Here is a 16420-nt window from a genome sequence, read left to right as displayed (position 1 = left end):
CTTTGGGGCTGGAATTGCTGTGCAGGGAATGTCCCAGGTGTTGGGATCCACCGGCTCATCCCGAAGGAATCCGATCCCGAAAGGGAATCTCTGGAAAAGGGGAATCCTTGGAAAAGGGAGAATCCACTGGAAGAGGGGAATCCTTGGAAAAGGGGGAATCCTTGGAGAAGGGGAATCCATTTGAAAAGGGGAATCCTTGGGAAATCCCCACTTTGGTGCTTCCCATCCCAAACCGCTCCTGGATTCCAGGAATCCCAGCCCAGGGAACGGGAGCTGGGCCTGGGAGGAGTTTCCAGCCCAGGAATTTGGGATCTTGGGATGGAATTCCCTGGGATGGGGGAGGTGTCCGTGGCCACAGAAATGGGAATGGGATGGGATTTGAGGATCTTCCGGGGAAAAACAGTCAGAGATTCCAGGGAAAAGCTGGGAATGAGAGGAATGGCTGGGGAGGGAATGTGGGAGTCTGGTGGGGGGGAGGGGAAAAGGGAAAGAGGGAAGGGAAGGGAAGGTGCGGGAAGGGAAGGGAAGGGAAGGTGCGGGAAGGGAAGGTGCGGGAAGGGAAGGGAAGGGAAGGGAAGGGAAGGGAAGGGAAGGGAAGGTGCGGGAAGGGAAGGGAAGGGAAGGGAAGGGAAGGTGCGGGAAGGGAAGGTGCGGGAAGGGAAGGGAAGGGAAGGGAAGGTGCGGGAAGGGAAGGTGCGGGAAGGGAAGGGAAGGGAAGGGAAGGTGCGGGAAGGGAAGGTGCGGGAAGGGAAGGTGCGGGAAGGGAAGGTGCGGGAAGGGAAGGTGCGGGAAGGGAAGGGAAGGGAAGGGAAGGGAAGGGAAGGGAAGGGAAGGGAAGGGAAGGGAAGGGAAGGGAAGGGAAGGGAAGGGAAGGGAAGGGAAGGGAAGGGAAGGGAAGCTGAGGTGAGGTCTCGGCAGTTCCGCTCCCCGTGCACACAAACACGGCCCCCGCTGTCCCCCAATCCCGTTTTTCCCACATTTTCCGTGTTCCCCGTTTCCCCACATGTTCCCTGTTTCTCATTCCCTGTTCCCCATTCCCTGTTTTCCCATGATTTTCCTGTTTCCCCATTCCCTGTTTCCCATGTTTTCCCATCCATTCCTGTTTGTGTTCCTGGTGTTCCCATTCCCGTTTTCCCACCATTCCCATTCTCGGTGTTCCTGGTGTTCTTGTTCATTCCCATTCCCGCTGTTCCCGGTTGTGTTCCTGGTTGTGTTCCCTGTTTTCCCACCATTCTCTGCTGTGTTCCCTGTGTTCCCATTCCTGTTTTCCCACCATTCCCATTTCCCGTTTTCCTGGTTGTGTTCCCGGTTGTGTTCCCGGTTGTGTTCCCGGTTGTGTTCCCGGTGTTCTCATTCCCGGTTGTGTTCCCGGTTGTGTTCCCGGTGTTCCTGGTGTTCCCGGTGTTCTCATTCCCGGTTGTGTTCCCGGTTGTGTTCCCGGTTGTGTTCCCGGTTGTGTTCCCGGTGTTCCCGGTTGTGTTCCCGGTTGTGTTCCCGGTTGTGTTCCTGGTTGTGTTCCCGGTGTTCCTGGTGTTCCCGGTGTTCTCATTCCCGGTTGTGTTCCCGGTTGTGTTCCCGGTTGTGTTCCCGGTTGTGTTCCCGGTTGTGTTCCCGGTTGTGTTCCCGGTGTTCCTGGTGTTCCCGGTGTTCTCATTCCCGGTTGTGTTCCCGGTTGTGTTCCCGGTGTTCCTGGTGTTCCCGGTGTTCTCATTCCCGGTTGTGTTCCCGGTTGTGTTCCCGGTTGTGTTCCTGGTTGTGTTCCCGGTGTCCCTGGTGTTCCCGGTGTTCTCATTCCCGGTTGTGTTCCCGGTTGTGTTCCCGGTTGTGTTCCCGGTTGTGTTCCCGGTTGTGTTCCCGGTTGTGTTCCCGGTGTTCCCATTCCCTGTTTCCCATCCGTTGTTCCCGGTTGTTTCCGGCAGAGCCTGGCCCAGCTGGAGAACCTGTGCAAGCAGCTCTACGAGACCACGGACACGGGCACGCGCCTGCAGGCCGAGAAAGCGCTGGTGGAGTTCACCAACAGCCCCGAGTGCCTGAGCAAGTGCCAGCTGCTGCTCGAGAGGGGCAGCGTGAGTCACAATTCCTGAAATTCCTGAAATTCCCGGAATTCCTGATCCCAGACATCCCCCAATCCAGGGAATTCCCTCCCATGGATAGCCAGTGCCAGCTGCTGCTCCAGAGGGGCAGTGTGAGTCATGCTTCCCAGAATTCCCGGAATTCCCAGAATTCCTGATCCCAGACATCCCCAAAAACGGGGAATTCCCAATCCTGAACATCCCCAATGCCATCCATGGCATCACTTATCCATGGATCCCTGGATAGCCAGTGCCAGCTGCTGCTCGAGAGGGGCAGCGTGAGTCAGAATCCCCGGAATTCCGGAGACTCCCAGAATTCCCGATCCCAGACATCCCCAAAAACAGGGAATTCCCAATCTTGAATATCTCCGAAAGCATCCACAGCATCGCTTATCCATGGGTCCATGGATAGCCGGTGCCAGCTGCTGCTCCAGAGGGGCAGCATGAGTCATCCAGCCCGGAATTCCTGAAATTCCCAGAATTCCTGATCTCAAATATCCCCAAAAACAGGGAATTCCCGATCCCAACATCCCCCAATCCAGGGAATTCCCTCCCATGGATAGCCAGTGCCAGCTGCTGCTCCAGAGGGGCAGTGTGAGTCAGAATCCCTGGAATTCCTGGAATTCCTGAAATTCCCAAAATTCCGGGAATTCCTGATCCCAAATATCCCCAAATCCAGGGAATTCCCAATTCTGAACATCCCCCAGTCCAGGGAATTCCCTCCCATGGATAGCCAGTGCCAGCTGCTGCTCGAGAGGGGCAGTGTGAGTCATCCAGCCTGAAATTCTCGGAATTCCTGATCCCAGACATCACCAAAAACAGGGAATTCCCGATCCTGAACATCCCCAATCCCATCCACGGCATCGCTTATCCATGGATCCCTGGATAGCCAGTGCCAGCTGCTGCTCGAGAGGGGCAGCGTGAGTCAGAATTCCTGGAATTCCCAGAATTCCTGATCCCAAATATCCCTAAATCTGGGGAATTCCCGATCCTGAACATCCCCGAATCCAGGGAATTTCCTCCCATGGATAGCCAGTGCTCCAGAGGGGCAGCGTGAGTGATCCAGCCTGGAATTCCTGAAAATTCCCCAAATCCAGGGAATTCTCGATCCCAAACTCCCCAAATCCATGAAATTCCAGATCCCAGACATTCCCAAATCCAGGGAATTCCAGATCCCAAACTCCCCAAATCCAGGGAATTCCCTCCCATGGATCCATGGACAGCCAGTGCCAGCTGCTGCTCGAGAGGGGTAGTGTGAGTTCATCCTGAAATTCCCTGAAAATCCTGGAATTCCAGGCTTGGAGAAAGGAATTCCAATGATCCCAAGTATTCCTGGAAATTCCTGCAAAATTCCTGCAAAATTTTTTAAAATTCCCTCAAAATTCTTGAAAATTCCTAAAAAATTCCTGTGAAATTCCTGCACAGTTCCTGTAAATTCCTGAAAAACTCCTGCAAAATTCCAGAAAATTCCTGTGAAATTCCTGCAGAAGTCCTGGAAATACCTGTTAAATTCTTATGAATTCCTACAATATTCCTGGAAATTCCGGAAAAAATCCTGCTAAATTCTTGCTAAATTCTCACGACTTCCCACAAAATTCCTGTAAGTTCCTGTAAAATTCCTGTAAATTCCTGCAGAAATCCTGGCAATTCCTGCTAAATTTACAGGAATTTTTGCAAAATTCCTGTAAATTCCTGTGAATTCCTGTAAATTCCTGCAAAATTACTGAAAGTTCTTAAGAATTCCTAAAAATTCTTAAAAATTCCTATAAATTCCTGCAAAATTCCTGTGAACTCCTGTAGAATTCCTTAAAAATTCCTGTAAATGCCTTTAAAATCCCTGTAAATCCCTGTAAAATCCCGGAGCCGTTGGAATTTCGAGCTGTTCCCCCTCCCCCTCCCAAGGCATTCCCCTCCTCCAGCTCCAATTCCTGGGGGATCCTTTCCCTGTCCTGGGTCAGGATTTTTCCCGATCCCGGTTTTTTTATGGATCTTTTCCCGTTTTTCCCACTTTTCCAGTCCTCGTACTCGCAGCTGCTGGCGGCCACGTGCCTGAGCAAGCTGGTGTCGCGCAGCAGCAACCCCCTGCCCCTGGAGCAGCGCGTCGACATCCGTGAGTATCCCGCAATTCCCGCTGTTCCCGGCGTTCCCGAGCCATTCCTGCCATTCCCAGCTTCCTGCTATTCCCGGTGTTCCCGGCGTTCCCGAGCCATTCCTGCCATTCCCGCCATTCCCAGCTTCCCACAATTCCCGCTGTTCCCGGCGTTCCCGAGCCATTCCCGCCATTCCTGCCATTCCCAGCTTCCCGCAATTCCCGCTGTTCCCGGTGTTCCCGAGCCATTCCTGCCATTCCCGCCATTCCCAGCTTCCCGCAATTCCCGCTGTTCCCGGCGTTCCCGAGCCATTCCCGCCATTCCCAGCTTCCCGCTATTCCCGCTGTTCCCGAGCCATTCCCGCCATTCCTGCCATTCCCAGCTTCCTGCTATTCCCGCTGTTCCCGGCGTTCCGAGGCCTTCCCGCCATTCCCAGCTTCCCGCCATTCCCGCTGTTCCCGGCGTTCCCGAGCCATTCCCGCCATTCCCAGCTTCCCGCTATTCCCGCTGTTCCCGGCGTTCCCAAGCCATTCCCGCCATTCCCAGCTTCCTGCTATTCCCGCTGTTCCCGGCGTTCCCGAGCCATTCCTGCCATTCCCAGCTTCCTGCTATTCCCGCTGTTCCCGGCGTTCCCGAGCCATTCCTGCCATTCCCGCCATTCCCAGCTTCCCACAATTCCCGCTGTTCCCGGCGTTCCCAAGCCATTCCCGCCATTCCCAGCTTCCCGCTATTCCCGCTGTTCCCGGCGTTCCCGAGCCATTCCCGCCATTCCCAGCTTCCCGCTATTCCCGCAATTCCCGCTGTTCCCGAGCCATTCCCGCCATTCCTGCCATTCCCAGCTTCCTGCTATTCCCACTGTTCCCGGCATTCCCGAGCCATTCCCGCCATTCCTGCCATTCCCAGCTTCCTGCTATTCCCGAGGCATTCCCGGCATTCCCGAGGCATTCCCGCCATTCCTGCCATTCCCAGCTTCCCGCCATTCCCGGTGTTCCCGGCGTTCCCGAGCCATTCCCGCCATTCCCAGCTTCCCACTATTCCCGCTATTCCCGCTGTTCCCGGCGTTCCCGAGCCATTCCTGCCATTCCTGCCATTCCCAGCTTCCCGCCATTCCCAGTGTTCCTGGTGTTCCCGAGGCATTTCCGCCATTCCCAGCTTCCCACTATTCCCGCTATTCCCGCTGTTCCCGGCGTTCCCGAGCCATTCCTGCCATTCCTGCCATTCCCAGCTTCCCGCCATTCCCAGTGTTCCTGGTGTTCCCGAGGCAGTCCTGAGGCATTTCCGCCATTCCCAGCATTCCCGAGGCATTCCCAGCTTCCCGCCATTCCCGATGTTCCTGCCATTCCCAGTGTTCCCAAGGAATTCCCAGCATTCCCGCCATTCCCGAGGGATTTCCGCCATTCCCGAGGGATTTCCGCCATTCCCGAAGCATTCCCGCTATTCCTGAGGCATTCCCACCATTCCTGCCATTCCCGAGGCATTCCCAGCATTCCCGCTGTTCCCACCATTCCCAGAATTCCCGCCATTCCCAGTGTTCCTGCCATTCCCGCGGGATCCCTGCCCATTCCAGGCTCTCTGTGGGGTGTTTTCAGTGGAGTTCAGGGCTAGATTTTTGGGATAACAGGGAATGGGATCCATGGATTTGGGAGTGAACCGCTTGGATTTGATCAGTTTTCCTTGGAATGTAAAATTGGCTTTTCCCAGGATGCGGTCGAGACTGAAAGTGGCCGGAAAATCTCTGGGATTTTGGGATTTTGGGTGTCTGGAATATCACTGGGATTTGGATTTTTGGGATTTTGGGTGTCTGGAATATTTCTGGGATTTGGGATTTTTGGGATTTTGGGATTCAATCAGTCCCGCTCTCCTTTTCCCCAATGATTTTCCCAAGGAAAAGTTGGGAATGTTTGGGTTCCAAAGGCTTTCCCAGCCTTGGATCAGGTGGAATTCCCATCCTGGGAAGTGCAGGAGGCCCCTGGGCCTTGGGGGGCTTTTCCAACCTCCAGAATTCCAGGATTTTTGCAGCTGATGGAGCTGATGGGGCGAGGTTTGAGGGTGGGAACGCGACCCTTTCCCAGGGCAAATCCAGGGAAAATCCAGGGCAAATCCAGCCCTTTCCCAGGGGTATTCCAGGGTAAATCCAGCCCTTTCCAGGGATGTTCCAGGGCTAAATCCAGCCCTTTTCCAGGCTTAAATGCAGTTCTTTTCCTGGGTAAATCCAGCTCTTTCCCAAGGGTATTCCGGAGCTAAATCCAACCCTTTTCCAGGTCTAAATTCAGCCCTTTCCCAGGTGTATTCCAGGGCAAATCCATCCCTTTTCCGGGTCTAAATCCAGCCCTTTTCCAGGTCTATTCCAGAACTAAATCCATCCTTTTCCCAGGTGTATTCCAGGTCTAAACCCATCCCTTTTCCAAGTCTATTCCAGAACTCCATCCTTTTCCAGCACCTCCAATTCCCCCATCACCCCACATTCCTCTCCCCTTCCCTCCCTCCACCCACGCCTCCCCAAACTCCCTTTCCCTTCCTCCCTTTCCCCCCTGGGGGTTGGATTTTTCCCACAGCTCCAGCTTTTCCATCTTTTCCAGGGAATTACGTGCTGAACTACCTGGCCACGCGGCCCAAGCTGGCGACGTTTGTGACGCAGGCGCTGATCCAGCTCTACGCCCGCATCACCAAACTGGGCTGGTTCGACTGCCAGAAGGACGAGTTCGTCTTCAGGAATGTCATCAACGACGTCACGCGCTTCCTGCAGGTCCAGGGATCACATTCCCGGAATTCCTCCAAATCTGGGAATTGCCGGGTGTGAGGGGTTTGGGATTTCCCTGTTGGTGATTTGCAGTGGGGGCTTCTGGGGGTGAGGAGCTCCTTAAAAATTCAGGGAGCTGGGACTTGTTCCTGGGTGCTCCCAGCTTTAGGAACCAGTGGTCAGATCCATCTTTTCCTTGCTCAAAATTCCCAGGATTCCACAAAATCCCGGAATTCTCAGGAGGAAAACGAAGGAATTCATGAAGGACTTCAGGATTTTGGTGCTTTGCAGTGGGGGCTTCTGAGGGTGAAAACTCCTTAAAAATTCAGGGAATTGTTTCAGGGAGCCAGGATTTGTTCCTGGACGTTCCCAGCTTTAGGAATCAGTGGTTGGCTCCATCTTTTCCTTTTCCAGAATTCCCGGGATTTGCCAAAATCTGGGAATTGCCGGGTGTGAGGGGTTTGGGATTTCCCTGTTGGTGATTTGCAGTGGGGGCTTCTGGGGGTGAGGAGCTCCTTAAAAATTCAGGGAGCTGGGAATTGTTCCTGGGTGCTCCCAGCTTTAGGAACCAGTGGTCAGATCCATCTTTTCCTTGCTCAAAATTCCCAGGATTCCACAAAATCCCGGAATTCTCAGGAGGAAAACGAAAGAATTCATGAAGGACTTCAGGATTTTGGTGCTTTGCAGTGGGGGCTTCTGAGGGTGAAAACTCCTTAAAAATTCAGGGAATTGTTTCAGGGAGCCGGGATTTGTTCCTGGACGTTCCCAGCTTTAGGAATCAGTGGTTGGCTCCATCTTTTCCTTTTCCAGAATTCCCGGGATTTGCCAAAATCTGGGAATTGCCGGGTGTGAGGGGTTTGGGATTTCCCTGTTGGTGATTTTCAGTGGGGGGTTCTGGGGGTGAGGAGCTCCTTAAAAATTCAGGGAGCTGGGAATTGTTCCTGGGTGTTCCAAACTTTAGGAATCAGTGGTGGGATCCGTCTTTTCCTTGCCAGAATTCCCAGGATTGGCCAAAATCCCGGAGTTTTCAGGAGCCTTGAAAGGGTTTGGGGCTTCTGAGGGTGAAGAGCTGCTTAAAAATTCAGGGAATTGTCTCAGGGAGCCGGGAGTTGTTCCTGGACATTCCCAGCTTTAGGAATCAGTGCTAGGATCCATCTTTCCCTTCTCCAGAATTCCTGGGATTCCCCAAAATCCAGGAATTGGGGGATGTGAAGGAGTTTGGGATTTCCCTGTTGGTGATTTTCAGGGGGGGTTCTGGGGGTGAGGAGCTCCTTAAAAATTCAGGGAGCCGGGAATTGTTCCTGGGTGTTCCAAACTTTAGGAATCAGTGGTGGGATCCATCTTTTCTTTCCTCAGAATTTCAGGAATTCTGCAAAAATCCTGGAATTTTCTGGGGGTGTGAGGGAGTTTGGGATTTCCCTGTTGGTGATTTGCAGTGGGGGTTTCTGAGGGAAAACAGCTCCTTAAAAATCAGGGAATTGTTTCAGGGAGCTGGGAATTGTTCCTGGGTGCTCCCAGCTTTAGGAACCAATGGTCAGATCCATCTTTTCCTTGCTCAAAATTCCCAGGATTCCCCAAAATCCCGGAGTTTTCTGGAGCCCTGAAGGAATTTGGGATTTCCCTGTTGGTGATTTTCAGCAGGGGAGGGCAAACAGCTCCTTCCAAATCCCGGAGCAGGGAATTTTCCCGGGATATTCCCATCTTTGGGATCCAAACTCAAATCCACCCCGCGGACGGATGGAAAATTCCGGAATTTTTTGTTCCCTTTTTCCCGTTCCCATTGATCCCACTCCGTATTCGGATCCTTAAAATCTTCAGCCAGCAGGGAATTCCTTTCAAATCCCAATTTTCTCCTCCATCTTTTCCAAAGCTTTGGATATTCCCGGGATTTCTTTCACTTCCCGCGTTGATTCTTTCAAACCTTTCATAAATTCCTCATTTTTCTGTTTTAATTTGGATTTTTAAGAAGGATTTTAAGCTTTTCTAGGCACGATTTTTTCCCAAAAAAAAGGAGGGATTTTTCCCAGAAAACGGGGGAATTCCCAAGGGATGAATTCCCGGGAAAAGCCGTGTGTTTGTCTCCGCAGGACAGCGTGGAGCACTGCATCATCGGCGTCACCATCCTGTCCCAGCTCACCAATGAGATCAACCAGGTCGGTGCTTCCCCACCCTCCCCTCTCCCACCTTTTCCCGAGGTTTTTTTGGGAATTTCGCTCTCTGGGAGGGATTTTTTTGGGATTTTGGGTTTGGTTTTCTCTTTGTTCCCTTGGTTTTTCCTGGGATGAGAACGGGATAAGAAAAACTGGGTTAAGGAATTGTTTAATGTGGGAATTTCCTGGTGGGAAAATCCCGAATTTCCCGTCGTCATTGAATGGTTCCTTTCATCCCGGATGGAATTCCGAGGGGATTTCTGGGATAAAATTCCCAGGAATGCTGCTGGATTCTCCCTGAGTCCTGGCCCAGCTTTTCCAGAGGGTTTAGGATCCCTGCGGGGCTGGGCTCTGGAATTCCCTCTGGAATTCCCTCTGGAATTGCTGCTGGAAGTTGGGATCGGCACCTTCACCTGCTGTATCCCGCGTCCCGTGGGTTTTCCATGACTTCCCATGTTTTTTCCATGATTTTCCAGGTTTTCTCCATGGTTTTCCTTGGTTTTTCCATGGTCTTCCCTGTTTTTCCATGGTTTTCCTTTTTTTTTCATGGTTTTTCCATTATTTTCCCATGGTTTTTCCATGGTTTTCCTCGGTTTTTCCCTGTTTTTTCCATAGTTTTCCCATGGTTTCTCTATGGTTTTTCCATGTTTTCCTGTGGTTTTCCTTTGGTTTCTCCATGGTTTTCCCATGGTTTTCTATGGTTTTTCCATGATTTTCCTTGGTTTTCCCATGTTTTTTCCATAATTTTCCAGCTTTTTCCATGGTTTTCCATGTTTTCTCATGTTTATTTCATGGTTTTCCCATGGCTTTCCATGTTTTTCCATGGTTTTTCCATGCTTTCCCCTCAGCCAGGCCGATTGTCCCGCAGTGTTTGGAAAAGTCTCTGATTTTCCTTAAAAAACGCAGCTGGAAAATCCCTTTGGGTTTGGCTTTGGTTTCCCTGGGAAGCAGCTCCAGCTTTTCCCGGGATGTTCAGGAATCCAGAGAAATCCTGGCGGGATCCGGCTGTGCCAGACCTGGAAAGGGAGGAGCCAAATTCCCGGATTTAATCCAAGTTCCCAGATTTAATCCAAATTCCTGGATTTAATCCAAATTTATGGATTCAAACCCAATTCCCAGATTTAATCCCAATTCCAGGATTTTATTAAAATTCCAGGATTTAATTAAAATTCCAGGATTTAATCAAAATTCCAGGATTTAATCCAAATTCCAGGATTTAATCCAAATTCCCAGATTTAATCCAAATTCATGGATTTTATTAAAATTTCCGGATTTAAATAAAATTCCGAGATTCAATCCCAATTCATTGATTTAATCCCAATTCCAGGATTTAATCCAAATTTCTGGATTTAATTCAAATTCCCAGATTTAATCCAAATTCCTGGATTTAATTAAAATTCCAGGATTCAATCCCAATTCCCTAGGGAATTTTCCATCCTCCCAAGGCCTTGGAACAGGAATTTCATCCCCATTCCTGGAGCTCCCAGCGCTCAGAGCCGTTAAAATTCCTGAAAATTCCGGGATCCATTGGAGCTTTTCCTTGTCTCCTTCCATGGAAAGAACGGGAATTTTGGGATCCTCCATGGAATCGTTGGGAGAAATCCAACCTTGGATTCCAATTCCAATCCCGGAGGAAAGGTTTGGAGCTGGGAATTGGAGTGAGGAACAGAAAAGCGGGAATTTTTCCCAGCGGATATTCTGCTGGAATTCTGCATCCCGGATATCCCAGACAGGCGCAATTTTCCTGGGATCCGTGGTAAAAATGGGAATTTTTCCTCGTTTTCCCCCTTTTTCTGGGGAATAAAAAAGGAATTTTGCTGTTTCCCAGCTCTGGGATCCGGTGGCAGATCTGGGATTGGGATTTATCCCAAAAAACAGCAAAATCCCGGAAAACTCCTGAAATTCCCTTTGGCTGGAATTTCAATTCCTGGGGTTTATCCGTGTCTGTCCAGCAGCTCCAGGGGGGATTGAACCCTTTAGAGCTGGAAATTCCCATTCCCAAAATCCCCAAATTCCCCATTTTTGGCAAAAATTGAAGGGAACCTGGGAATAAATTGGGAATGAAACACCAGGAACATGAATTTCTCCATGGAAAAGCTCTGGAATTGCTTCCTGCTGATTCTGAGCGTTCAGAACCCTTTGGAGCTGGAAATTCCCATTCCCAAAATCCCCAAATTGCCCATTTTTGGCAAATTTTTGGCAGAAATTGAAGGGAAACTTGGAATAAATTGGGAATAAAGTCAATAAAACTCTGGGAATAAAATTCCAGGAATGTGGATTTGTCCATAGAAAAGCTCTTGAATTGTTTCCTGCTGGTTCTGGGGGTTCAGAACCCTTTGGAGCTGGAAATTCCCATTCCCAAAATCCCAAAATTCCCTGTTTTTGGCAAAAATCAAAGGGAAACTTGGAATAAAATGGCAACAAAGTCAATAAAACTCTGCGAATAAAATTCCAGGAATGTAAATTTCCCAATGGAAAAGCTCTGGAATTGCTTCCCAACGGTTCTGGTGGGTGAGAATCCTTTGGAGCCAGAAATTCCCATTCCCAAAATCCCAAAATTTGAATCAGAATCGAATCAAAACTTGGAATAAATTGGGAACAAAGCCAATAAAACTCCAGGATTGGAGCTCCAGGAGCGCGGATTTCTCCATGGGGAGGGCGGGCCGCGATTCCCGGGATTCCCGAGCTTTTCCCGGATTTCCGAGCGCGCTGTTCCGCAGGCCGACACCTCGCACCCGCTGACCAAGCACCGGAAAATCGCCTCCTCCTTCCGCGACTCCTCCCTGTTCGACATCTTCACCCTGTCCTGCAGCCTCCTCAAACAGGTGGGGACGGCCTCGGGAATGTCCGCGGGAATATCCGCGGGAATGTCCGCGGGAATATCCGCGGGAATGTCCGCGGGAATGTCCGCGGGAATATCCGCGGGAATATCCGCGGGAATGTCCGCGGGAATATCCGCGGGAATATCCGCGGGAATGTCCGCGGGAATGTCCGCGGGAATGGCCTCAGGAATATCCGTGGGAATGTCCGCGGGAATGGCCTCAGGAATATCCATGGGAATGTCCGCGGGAATGGCCTCAGGAATGGCCTCAGGAATATCCATGGGAACATCCGCGGGAATGGCCTCGGGAATATCCGTGGGAATGTCCGCGGGAATGGCCTCGGGAATATCCGCGGGAATGTCCGCGGGAATGGCCTCAGGAATATCCATGGGAACATCCGCGGGAATGGCCTCAGGAATATCCGCGGGAATGGCCTCAGGAATATCCGCGGGAATATCCGCGGGAATGGCCTCAGGAATATCCGCGGGAAGGGCCTCGGGAATGGCCTCGGGAATATCCGCGGGAATATCCGCGGGAATGGCCTCAGGAATATCCGCGGGAATATCCTCCGTGGGAATGGCCTCTGGGAATTGGGAATGGTGGCTGGTGGCTCGGGAGGGAATTCCCACCTGGAATTCCGGGATTCTTCCCTGTTCTGCGTCTTCGCGCTGTGCTGCAGCGGCCTCAGACACCGGGGAAAGGGTGGGAATCTCTCCTGGGAATCTCTCCTGGGAATCTCTCTGGGAATCTCTCCTGGGAATCTCTCCTGGGAATCTCTCCTGGGAATCTCTCTGGGAATCTCTCTGGGAATCTCTCTGGGAATCTCTCCTGGGAATCTCTCCTGGGAATCTCTCCTGGGAATCTCTCTGGGAATCTCTCTGGGAATCTCTCTGGGAATCTCTCCTGGGAATCTCTCTGGGAATCTCTCCTGGGAATCTCTCCTGGGAATCTCTCCTGGGAATCTCCCTGGGAATCTCTCCTGGGAATCTCTCCTGGGAATCTTCCTGGGAATCTCTCTGGGAATCTCTCTGGGAATCTCTCTGGGAATCTCTCCTGGGAATCTCTCTGGGAATCTCTCCTGGGAATCTCTCCTGGGAATCTCTCCTGGGAATCTCTCTGGGAATCTCTCCTGGGAATCTCTCCTGGGAATCTCTCCTGGGAATCTCTCTGGGAATCTCTCCTGGGAATCTCTCCTGGGAATCTCTCCTGGGAATCTCTCCTGGGAATCTCTCCTGGGAATCTCTCTGGGAATCTCTCCTGGGAATCTCCCTGGGAATCTCTCCTGGGAATCTCTCTGGGAATCTCTCTGGGAATCTCTCCTGGGAATCTCCCTGGGAATCTCTCTGGGAATCTCTCCTGGGAATCTCTCTGGGAATCTCTCCTGGGAATCTCTCCTGGGAATCTCTCTGGGAATCTCCCTGGGAATCTCTCCTGGGAATCTCCCTGGGAATCTCTCCTGGGAATCTCTCTGGGAATCTCTCCTGGGAATCTCCCTGGGAATCTCTCCTGGGAATCTCTCTGGGAATCTCTCCTGGGAATCTCCTGGGAATCCTGGAAATCTTCCTTGGGAATATCCTCGGGAATATCCATGGGAATATCCTCAGGAATCTCCTCTGGGAATTGGGAATGGTGGCTGGTGGCTCGGGAGGGAATTCCTGCCTGGAATTCTGGGATTCCTGTCTAATGAGAATAATAATGGCTATAATAATAATAGTAACAATAATTGCAAAATAATAACAATAATAATATTTATGAAATTACTAATAATGGCAGCAGTGATAATAATAATAGTGGTAATAGTAATAATAGTAACAATAATTATAAAGTAATAACAATCACGAAGACAATAATAATAAAAGTAATAATAGCAATAATAGCAACAATAGCAATATTAATAATGTTAATGATAATAACAGTAATAGTAACAATAATAGCAACAGTAATTACAAAATAATAATAACAACAGTAATAATAATGGTAACAGCGATAATAGTGGTGATAGTAATAGCAATAACAATAATTAGAAAATAATAACAATCATAAAACAATAGTAATAAAAACCGTAACAATAATGATAACAAAAATAATAAGATAGTAATGAATAATAATAATTACAATGGCAGTAATAACAATAATAGTCATAATAACAGCAATAGTAACAATAACAAAGCAAATAGTAATAATAGTTATAATAAGAATAATAATAATGGTAGTGTAACAGTAACAATAGAAACAATAATAACAATAACAATAATAATAGAAGCAGATAATAATAAATAATAATGACGACCATGGTAATAGTAGTAATAGTACTACTAATAATAGTAATGACAACAGCAATAATAATAGTAATAGCAAAGCAACAAAATAAAAACAATAATTACAATAAGAATAAGAATAATTACAATAATTACAATAGTAACAACAATAATAACAATAGCATAACAATAACAATAATAATAGCAGCAGATAATAAGTAAAAATTACAACCATGGTAATAGTAATAACAGTACTACTACTAATAATAATAATGATGACAACAGCAATAATAATAGCAATAACAAAGCAACAAAATAATAACACTAACAATAATTACAGTAAGAATATCAATAATAACAATAATAATAGCAACAATGGCAACAATAATTATACTAATGGTAATAACAATAATAAAAGTAACATAATAATAATAGAAACAATAATAACAATGATGGAAATAATGATAATAATAACAATAACAATATTAATAGTAATAATGATACTAACAATAATAATAACACTAAAAAAATAATAAAAGTAACATAATAATAATAGAAACAATAACAATAATAGTAACATAATAATAATAAAATTGTAACAATAATAATAGCAATATTAATAACAAAATAATAATAGCAATAATAATAGCAATAATAATATTATCAACAATAATGATAATAATAATAATATGATGATGACAATAATAATAATAATAGTAATAATAATAATAATAGTAACAACAATTCCAGTGAGGATTGCAGCAGTGTTAATTAGCACTAATTGATTGCAGGCGTCGGGGAAGGCTCTGAACCTGCACGACGAGAGCCAGCACGGGCTGCTGATGCAGCTGCTGAAACTCACCCACAACTGCCTCAACTTCGACTTCATCGGCACCTCCACCGACGAGTCCTCGGACGACCTGTGCACCGTGCAGATCCCAACCAGCTGGAGATCAGGTGAGCAGAAATCCCGGGAAATCCTGGGAAATCCTGGGAATGGGAAATCCTGTGCACCGTGCAGATCCCAACCAGCTGGAGATCAGGTGAGCAGAAATCCCGGGAAATCCTGGGAAATCCTGGGAATGGGAAATCCTGTGCACCGTGCAGATCCCGACCAGCTGGAGATCAGGTGAGCAGAAATCCCGGGAAACCCTGGGAAATCCTGGGAATGGGAAATCCTGTGCACCGTGCAGATCCCAACCAGCTGGAGATCAGGTGAGCGGAAATCCTAGGAAATCCTGGGAAATCCTGGGAATGGGAAATCCTGTGCACCGTGCAGATCCCAACCAGCTGGAGATCAGGTGAGCAGAAATCCCGGGAAATCCTGGGAAATCCTGGGAAATCCTGGGAATGGGAAATCCTGTGCACCGTGCAGATCCCAACCAGCTGGAGATCAGGTGAGCAGAAATCCCGGGAAACCCTGGGAAATCCTGGGAAAATCCAAATCCTGTGCACCGTGCAGATCCCAACCAGCTGGAGATCAGGTGAGACATCCAAATCCTGGGAAATCCTGGGAAAATCCATATCCTGGGAAAGTGAAATCCTGGGAAAATCCAAATCCTGGGAATGCAGATCCCCACCAGTTGGCAATCAGGTGAGGGGAAATCTTGGAAAAATCCAAATCCTGGGAATGTGAAATCCTGGGAAAATCCAAATCCTGGGAGTGCAGATCCCAGCCAGCTGGAGATCAGGTGAGAGGGAAATCCTGGGAAAATCCAAATCCTGGGAATGTGAAATCCTGGGAGTGCAGATCCCGACCAGCTGGAGATCAGGTATGGGGAAATCCTGGGAAAATCCAAATCCTGTGCACTGTGCAGATCCCAACCAGCTGGAGATCAGGTGAAGGGAAATTCTGGAAAATCCTGGGAAATCCTAGGAAAATCCAAATCCTGGGAAAAATCCAAATCCTGGGAATGCAGATCCCCACCAGTTGGAGATCAGGTGAGGGGAAATCCTGGGAAATCCTGGGAAATCCTGGGAAAATGCAAAGCCTGGGAATGTGAAATCCTGGGAGTGCAGATCCCAACCAGCTGGAGATCAGGTGAGACGGGATTCCCAGGGAAAATTCCCGAGAAACACCAAATCCTGGGAAATTTCATAAATAAACCTGAATTTTAACTCTGCTCTAATTCAGTTTGGGGGGATTTTATCTTTTCAAATCCCTTTTCCAGTCTCACAGTGAGGAAAAATAGATTAATAAGAAAAATTAGGGAATAACTTCCACGTGGAAAATGCTGAAATCCTTGGAATTTTTATAAATAAGCCTGAGATTAAACTCGGTCCTAATT

At 48.7% G+C, this 16420-nt stretch overlaps 1 protein-coding gene across 1 annotated transcript in view; it reads left to right on the top strand.

Annotated features, from left to right (window-relative positions):
• Window positions 1-16420, top strand: part of XPO7 (exportin 7) — a 58532-nt gene that overhangs the window by 4299 nt on the left and 37813 nt on the right. Inside the window, exons 2-7 of the mRNA XM_088068251.1 lie at window positions 1920-2066; window positions 4089-4182; window positions 6742-6908; window positions 8990-9055; window positions 11773-11877; window positions 14924-15089. Of these exons, the coding sequence (XP_087924377.1) occupies window positions 1920-2066; window positions 4089-4182; window positions 6742-6908; window positions 8990-9055; window positions 11773-11877; window positions 14924-15089 (745 nt within the window). The remainder of the gene's footprint in view (window positions 1-1919; window positions 2067-4088; window positions 4183-6741; window positions 6909-8989; window positions 9056-11772; window positions 11878-14923; window positions 15090-16420) is intronic.

This window comes from Pseudopodoces humilis, chromosome 30 (genome assembly GCF_049639895.1).
Source record: "Pseudopodoces humilis isolate 2021_Gansu_Grassland_sample_001 chromosome 30, ASM4963989v1, whole genome shotgun sequence".
Taxonomy (NCBI): domain Eukaryota; kingdom Metazoa; phylum Chordata; class Aves; order Passeriformes; family Paridae; genus Pseudopodoces; species Pseudopodoces humilis.
This window is presented reverse-complemented; position numbering and strand designations above follow the sequence as displayed.